At 36.4% G+C, this 9,104-nt stretch overlaps 1 protein-coding gene across 1 annotated transcript in view; it reads right to left on the minus strand.

The window, feature by feature from the left end:
- Positions 1 to 7,564, minus strand: part of LOC115817009 (ly6/PLAUR domain-containing protein 1) — a 30,988-nt gene extending 23,424 nt beyond the window's left edge. Inside the window, exons 1-2 of the mRNA XM_030780241.1 lie at positions 7,414 to 7,564; positions 173 to 307 (exon numbers count right to left, since the gene is read on the minus strand). Coding sequence (XP_030636101.1) covers positions 173 to 307; positions 7,414 to 7,462 — 184 coding nt within the window. The 5' untranslated portion in view covers positions 7,463 to 7,564. The remainder of the gene's footprint in view (positions 1 to 172; positions 308 to 7,413) is intronic.
- Positions 7,565 to 9,104: the final 1,540 nt, after the last annotated feature.

Consider the following 9,104-nt stretch of genomic DNA (forward strand, 5'->3'; position numbering starts at 1 on the left):
TCCACATACAAACAGTTAAATGCAATATAGGAAGAAGCAGTGAGAGAACATGAGAAGAGGACATGGACAGATTTTGTGGTTTTAACCTGTCATGCAAGTGACCAATGACAGACACGCATTCACGTTCCCATGGGAAACAATTATTCACAGGAAGTGAGCAGAGTGCTTTTACCGTCCTCCATAACTAAGACCTCTTTCTGACACATGTCCTGGACATTGACCGTGCAGTTCACGATGAATTCTGGGGACGAGCAATCATCATGTTTCATCTCTTCACACTGATAACACTGAATCTGCAGAGCCAGGCCTAGAGCAGACAGAAAACAGACAAACAGATGTCACACAGATCTAGAATATTAAACAAATATACAGATCTCACACAGACACAAAATATTAAACAAATATACAGATCTCACACAGACACAAAATATTAAACAAATATACAGATCTCACACAGACCTAAAATATTAAACAAATATACAGATCTCACACAGACCTAAAATATTAAACAAATATACAGATCTCACACAGACCTAAAACATTAAACAAATATACAGATCTCAAACAGATCTAGAATATTAAACAAATATACAGATCTCTCTCACACACAAAATATTAAACAAATATACAGATCTCACACAGACCTAGAATATTAAACAAATATGCAGATCTCACACAGACACAAAATATTAAACAAATATACAGATCTCGCACAGACCTAAAACATTAAACAAATATGCAGATCTCACACAGACACAAAATATTAAACAAATATACAGATCTCACACAGACCTAGAATAATAAACAAATATAATGATTTCACATAGACCTAAAACATGAAACAAATATACAGATCTAATGCAGACATAAAATATTAAACAAATATACAGATCTCTCACACACACAAAATATTAAACAAATATACAGATCTCACACAGACCTAGAATATTAAACAAATATACAGATCTCACACAGACACAAAATATTAAACAAATATACAGATCTCACACAGACCTAGAATATTAAACAAATAAACAGATCTCACACAGACCTAAAACGTTAAACAAATATACAGATCTCACACAGACACAAAATATTAAACAAATATACAGATCTCACACAGATCTGAAATATTAAACAAATATACAGATCTCACACAGACCTAAAACATTAAACAAATGTACAGATCTCACACAGACCTAAAACATTAAACAAATATACAGATCTCACACAGACCTAGAATATTAAACAAATATACAGATCTCACACAGACCTAGAATATTAAACAAATATACAGATCTCACACAGACACAAAATATGAAACAAATATACAGATCTCACACAGACCTAGAATATTAAACAAATAAACAGATCTCACACAGACCTAAAACGTTAAACAAATATACAGATCTCACACAGACACAAAATATTAAACAAATATACAGATCTCACACAGATCTGAAATATTAAACAAATATACAGATCTCACACAGACCTAGAATATTAAACAAATATACAGATCTCACACAGACCTAGAATATTAAACAAATATACAGATCTCACACAGACACAAAATATTAAACAAATATACAGATCTCACACAGACCTAGAATATGAAACAAATATACAGATCTCACACAGACACAAAATATTAAACAAATATACAGATCTCACACAGATCTAGAATATGAAACAAATATACAGATCTCACACAGACACAAAATATTAAACAAATATAGAGATCTCACACAGATCTGAAATATTAAACAATTATACAGATCTCACAAAGATCTAGAATACGAAACAAATATACAGATCTCAGACACACACAAAATATTAAACAAATATACAGATCTCACACAGACCTAAAACATTAAACAAATATACAGATCTTAGACAGACTCAAAATATTAAACAAATATACAGATCTCGCACAGACACAAAACATTAAACAAATATACAGATCTCACACAGACCTAGAATATGAAACAAATATACAGATCTCACACAGATCTAGAATATGAAACAAATATACAGATCTCACACAGACACAAAATATTAAACAAATATAGAGATCTCACACAGATCTGAAATATTAAACAATTATACAGATCTCACAAAGATCTAGAATATGAAACAAATATACAGATCTCACACAGACACAAAATATGAAACAAATATACAGATCTCACACAGACACAAAATATGAAACAAATATACAGATCTCACACAGACCTAGAATATTAAACAAATAAACAGATCTCACACAGACCTAAAACGTTAAACAAATATACAGATCTCACACAGACACAAAATATTAAACAAATATACAGATCTCACACAGATCTGAAATATTAAACAAATATACAGATCTCACACAGATCTGAAATATTAAACAATTATACAGATCTCACAAAGATCTAGAATACGAAACAAATATACAGATCTCACACAGACCTAGAATATTAAACAAATATACAGATCTCAGACACACACAAAATATTAAACAAATATACAGATCTCACACAGACCTAAAACATTAAACAAATATACAGATCTCACACAGACACAAAATATGAAACAAATATACAGATCTCACACAGACCTAGAATATTAAACAAATATACAGATATCACACAGACCTAAAACATTAAACAAATATACAGATCTTAGACAGACTCAAAATATTAAACAAATATACAATTTACAATTTAGCATTTGGCAGACGCTTTTAGCCAAAGCGACTTACAATCAGATCCCACACAGATCTAGAACATGAAACGAACCAGGTTAAAAAATGTACATTTTTTTTTATTATTGTATGAAACTTCACCAAATCCTGACATGGTTGCTATTGTCCTGTTTTATATTTGTACATAATGTGTTTATGTAATGTGTTTAAGGTCAACACTGTACTGCCTCTTTAAGAGACTGCAGTTCATAGTCGTCATCACTGCGTCGCTCTCAGTCGGCGGTGGTTGAACTGAGGAGAGGCACGCAAGTTATACCAATTAAATTATAAAAGTGTATTTTTGGTGAATAAAAATAGACAAATGTTACCTAAGCCATACTTGTGTATTTAAAGTTGCTGATGTCCTGTGTGTGTGTGCATGTGAGGGCTTTTTTTCGTTCTGTGTTAATTTGTGTAGATGGTATCTCTTCTTGAATAAAACCACAACTGGAATCATCAGTGTGATCATTACCCTGTCAAGTCAAGCAGACCATCGAACACAACGCAGATTACATAAACTAAGTTAACGGAGGTGCAGATAAAAGATAGAGACACACCCACGTTACACTTAGAACGTAAAATAAATATACAGATCTCACGCAGACTTAGAACATTAAACAAATATAATTAAAATGAACTTCTTTGTATTATGTGGATTATGCTTGAGAGAATTTGACTTGTCAGCCTGATTGGAGCTTTTTATGTATTTGTGGGTATTTATGTATATTGTGTGTATGTATATTGTGTGTATGTATATTGTATGTATATATATTGTGTGTATGAATATTGTGTGTATGTATATTGTGTGTATGAATATTGTGTGTATGTATATTGTGTGTATGTATATTGTGTGTATGAATATATTGTGTGATTCTCTGTGCCATATTCTCCCATACATGTGTCATCTGCTTTATTTTTCAACTTCTTCATAACTTTTTGTTTTTTCCTCATGTTGTTTTGCACTGCTTTTAATATGAGAAAAGCATGTTACACTTATTATTACCACTTCCCTCTTTTTCCTATGAGCATTTGGAGGAATGTGTATGAATGTGAATGTATTTGGATGAATGTGGATGAATGTGTATGAATGTGGATGTATTTGGATGAATGTGGATGTATTTGGATGAATGTGGATGTATTTGGATGAATGTGGATGAATGTGGATGTATTTGGATGAATGTGGATGTATTTGGATGAATGTGGATGAATGTGTATGAATGTGGATGTATTTGGATGAATGTGGATGTATTTGGATGAATGTGGATGCATGTGGATGAATGTGGATGTATTTGGATGAATGTGGATGTATTTGGATGAATGTGGATGAATGTGGATGAATGTGGATGTATTTGGATGAGTGTGTATGAATGTGGATGTATTTGGATGAGTGTGGCTGGTTGCCCTTAAAGTAAATTTGAGTTGGGCAGGTGAAGAAAAGACTGGAAAACTATACTGGTCTTCAGAAGAGTGCACTCTCATGATTGTGAATTATCATTTACACTGACATTACACTGACATTACATTTACATTACATTCATCTACCAGGCGCTTCTATCCAGAACGACTTAAAAAGACAGAAAGGGCAGAAAACCAAACCAGGCATAATACGCACTGCGGTAAGCACTGCTGCTGAATTCGTTATCAACCAGATACAATCACAAGAATGTTGAAGGAATATGAGAGAATGGACTACAAGAGAAACTGGGCCTAACACCCCCTTAATATACTGTGTGTGTGTGTGTGTGTGTGTTTGTGTGTGTGTTTCTGTCTGGGTCCCCGTGTGTGCGTGTGTGTGTTTCTGTCTGGGTCCCCGTGCATGTGTGTGTGTGTGTGTTTCTGTCTGGGTCCCCGTGTGTGTGTGTGTGTGTGTGTGTGTGTTTCTGTCTGGGTCCCCGTGTGTGTGTGTGTGTGTGCAGGAGTGGACAGTAATGAAGTACATTTACTGGAGTACCTAAGTACATTTTTCGAGTATCTGTACTTTGCTTGAGTGTTATTTTTTTTGGGAAACTCATGACTTTTACTCCACTACGTTTGAGAGACAAATATTGTACTTTTCACTCCACTACATTTCTATGAAGGTTCTCCTTACTCAGGCATAGCTTTGAAGTCAGCGGATAAATTTTCTTTTCTAAAATGTGATGGGCCATATTGTGTTCGTCGCAGGAGAAAAAACAATCACAGTAAACTACTCCTACGCTGTCAGTGCAGTTCAAAGTGCATGTTGCATTTTTTGAACAGTTGAACTTGGCAGTTGCAATGATGGCTACTACTCCAGCAGACAGAGATGGTAAAGATAAAGGTTCCTCACCAGAGTACCCATGGCCACATCTGAAGTCCATGTTTTAGATTTTTGAAATGAAGAAAGATTCATATCATTTTAAATGTTTGCTCTGTTTACTGTGCACAAACTTAATCAATGTCTTCAAAAATTCGCCGTCCAAACTTAGAAAGCATGTCGAGGTATGTAAATACTTGTTTAATTCCAGTAAACATTTTTAAACAAAGTTGTCTGTGCTTGTAGTTAACGTTTCTGACTAAAGTCCTTTCAGGAATATATGTAAAAACTATATATGTATCACTAAATGTTCCATGGTCAGAAATATATGTAAAAACTATATATGTATCACTAAATGTTCAATTGTCAGAAATATATGTAAAAACTATATATGTATCACTAAATGTTCCATGGTCAGAAATATATGTAAAAACTATATATGTATCACTAAATGTTCCATGGTCAGTTTCTCACTTCTGCTGTTTTAAACACTGAACTTGTTTACGTGCTTACGTACTTGCTTAGTCATGATGATGATGATGATGATGAAGATGATAAAAAACTACAATTGTTTCTGATGTACAGAGCACACACACACACACACACACACTGCCAGAGCTGTGTCAGAAAACTGCCATGCTGTTTTGTGAGTGTGTGTGTGTGGGGGGGTGTTAAATAAAAAAATGGAAAAGACAGTGGCTGTCCCTTTGTCAACTCAGTTGTGTTTCTAAAGGCTTTGTAGCATATTCCACAAGCTTTTTATTCTACAGGTTCTACAAGCAAGTCAGTGCATTCAGTAGGTTGTTTCAGAGTCATTAGGCTCTGTAAATGCATCGTGGCAACAATATAACAATGCATTGACATTAAAAAGAAAAGGTACTTTTGAATACTTAAGTATTTTTAAAAGCAAGTACTCCAGTACTTTAACTCAAGTAAACATTTAACTGAACAACTTTTATTTGTACTGGAGTAATATTTAACCAGACTTTGATACCAGTAATGGAGTTGTGTACTTTGTCCACCTCTGTGTGTGTGTGTGTTTTTGTGCCAGGGTCCATATCCCTGTATGTGTGTGTTGTGTGTGTGTATCTCCGTCCGTGGGTGTGTCTGCATCCGTGTGTGTGTGTTTGTGTCTGGGTCCGTATCCCTATATGTGTGTGTGTATCTCTGTGCGTGTGTGTGTGTGCGTCGGTGTGTGTGTGTCTGGGTCCATATCCCTTATGTTTGTGTGTGTGTGTGTGTGTGTGTGCGCCTGGGTCCGTATCCCTGTATGTGGGTGTGCATGTGTGCTAAAGTTGACCATAAATGTTAAGTGACTTAATTAGAAGGGTCTGGTCTGAAGATAAGTTTCCCCATATTTATACAGACTGCAGTCTCTCTCTCTCTCTCTCTCTGTGGAGATGACAAATGACCAATTATCCTTTTCAAACACCACAAGAATTCACACAGCCTACCTTCTGTAAGCATACACTCTACAGACATTCTCTGCACAACTCTTCTCCAAAAAAGATAGACACTTTTCTTTACAGATGTCAAATTATTTCTAAGTTTTACCAGAGTCAAAATGATGTCTCTGGATGTAATTCAGTCAGTTTTGTCAGTGATATATACTGAAAGAGAACACCATAAACTCAAATAATTTTCTGGTCCCTTTTCACCGGAATTTCGCTGGACATTACTCAGCGCTGACACTTTTACTTTAAATTAATTAAAACGGTGGAAGTCATTCATATTATGCCTGACACTTCGCAGCCTTGTTCGGTTAATGCACCGAAAACGCGAAGAAGTTACGATCTGCATCTCACACACACACACACACACACAGTGTATATATGAAAGTACCAGTAATGTAAACAGGCCTTTAGATAGAATATGATTTGACAAGTAATTCTGAGTAGAGCAACGAAGAGAACCTACAAGGGATGGCAAATTTTTGTTAGGCTAAAAGCATACAGAAAGATGGATCCAACATAGTTTCAGTTATCTTCCTGGTCACAGCCGCCGGGCTGTGAGAGCGAATGTGTGATTAAGAGAAGCAGCACGGTTAGAGACGCGATATCATGAATCAAAGCGGAGTGCCGCTGGAGACAAGAGACGCTTAACTGTGTTTGAGCTGTGTGTTCTCCTGCCGTCCGTAGAGTTCTATCCGCAGCAACAAAACGAACCCTAACCACCTTCAGATCAACAAGAGCTAATCTAATGAATTTATTAAATAAGCAACTCTTTCAAAATCACCAAGCACACGTGTTGCGTCCGTATTAACACCACCACGAGTGATGAATCATTAGAATAAAATATGAGGTAAGGGTAATCGTTAAAAATTGAGAGTATACAGACTGTAACAGGTACTGCAATTTTAACAAGACTTCACACACTAAACCCTATCTTATCGTCTAACTGGACTTACCGGCTCTGAGACAAATCCAAATCAAACTTGCATAAAGGAGCAGACGCATCGTGTCCGGAAAAGCCAGGAGTAAAACACACCAGGGGATGACTGTTTTAAGTTAAGAAAATTCCAAAGCTCTTGATAAAACCGAGGGAGAACCCATAATTGAACAGCAAGAACCTCCGGCTGCGAACTGCACTCTGCGGATGTGGGATCATTTTCTTTAGTTGCTATTACATGGCAGAATATCATAGAGCGCACCACGTGACGGGCGAGCGGCTACCTAGTCAAGTGGTCGTGATTGGAGTCTGAATTTTTAAAGGGTAATGGTAATGATGGCACAAGCATTTTCTAATTAAAATAGTGCATGATTTTAAACGGACCATTTCTCCTGTTTGCAATTATACGACTGTCAAGTAAATATCAGTGTTGTCTGCGAGAATTCGTGTTTTGTTCGCTGTTCCCAGCGTTTGGTGTTCTAGCCTTTCTCTTTGAAAAATACTGGGCGAGCTTTGGATCAGCGAAGGTATCGCTTATAGACTTCAAGCACAGTAGCATTCTCCAGGGCAGTCATTTAATTCCCCTGCATGTTTTTTGTGTTTCCACGCGACGTATCACAACGGACACACACACACACACACACACACACAGAGCGAGAGAAAGGGAGAGAGAGAGAGTGAGTAATTAAAGGTTAAATTATATTCAAACTGAAGAGCGTCGGCGGCGGGCGTGCCACATTCAGACGCTAGTCAGACTCTCCGAGAGAGGACTGGTGGTAATAATCTGATGAAGAAAGGATAATTTCCTCAAAATTATATAAAGTAATAACCATCCTTTATGTTTCCTCAGCTAGGCTAAAGCAGCATAGGGTTAGCATGGGTTAACATTGTACTCACAGGAGCACAGAAACTGCTGGACTGTAAAAATAAAATAACATCAAATAAAATGAGAGAAACTCTTAATGATAATCGTCAGCACTATGTCAGTGCTCCACACAAATTTCACAAACGCTGTTTGTTACTTAAATAGGGCTCGCTGCACTCATTAACACATTCCAAACCGTTACGGGAGTTGTCTAATTTCTAAGAGAAAGACCTGAAGCGCAGAGAACAGGTGCAGTTTGAATGCGAGGGCTCGTAAACGGACCTCGGAGTGCATTGCGTCATACCTGTCTTGGCAAAGGTGGGGAAAAAAACACCCCCAAAGTTAATTTAGCCCGCGTGCTCTGTTAATTTCTGTGAAAGTCTTCCTTCCGGTTGAAGTTTGAATTAAGAAAAATGACGGGGTATAAGCTTTGATTCACAGCTGTGAATAAAAGTATTTAGATGGAAAAGTTAGCTAAAATCACACGCATATTCACAACACATGTAAACTATCAGCATTAGATATCATGCATAACCTGTCAAGAGACTAACGGTTTACTTACATTTGTTTGTATGTTTGTATTAACCAATGGCATGGCAACAGAATGCTTTTTGCTTTTGGAAACGGTTGTTGCATGTCATTTTGAAACGTAAAAAGCATTGTCAGTGCTTTGTGCGTGTGTGTGTGCGTGTGTAAGAGAGAGCATTTATATTAGAGCTGTCTATATTAGTGATATTTTGTGTTCAAAGGAAGTGGAGGCCAATTATCTGTGTTTCAGCTGAGTCAGAATAATTTCCCTGTGAAGTTCGTCATTACGGATGGCACAGCGACTTTAATTACACGGC

Source organism: Chanos chanos, chromosome 7, assembly GCF_902362185.1.
Source record: "Chanos chanos chromosome 7, fChaCha1.1, whole genome shotgun sequence".
NCBI lineage: Eukaryota > Metazoa > Chordata > Actinopteri > Gonorynchiformes > Chanidae > Chanos > Chanos chanos.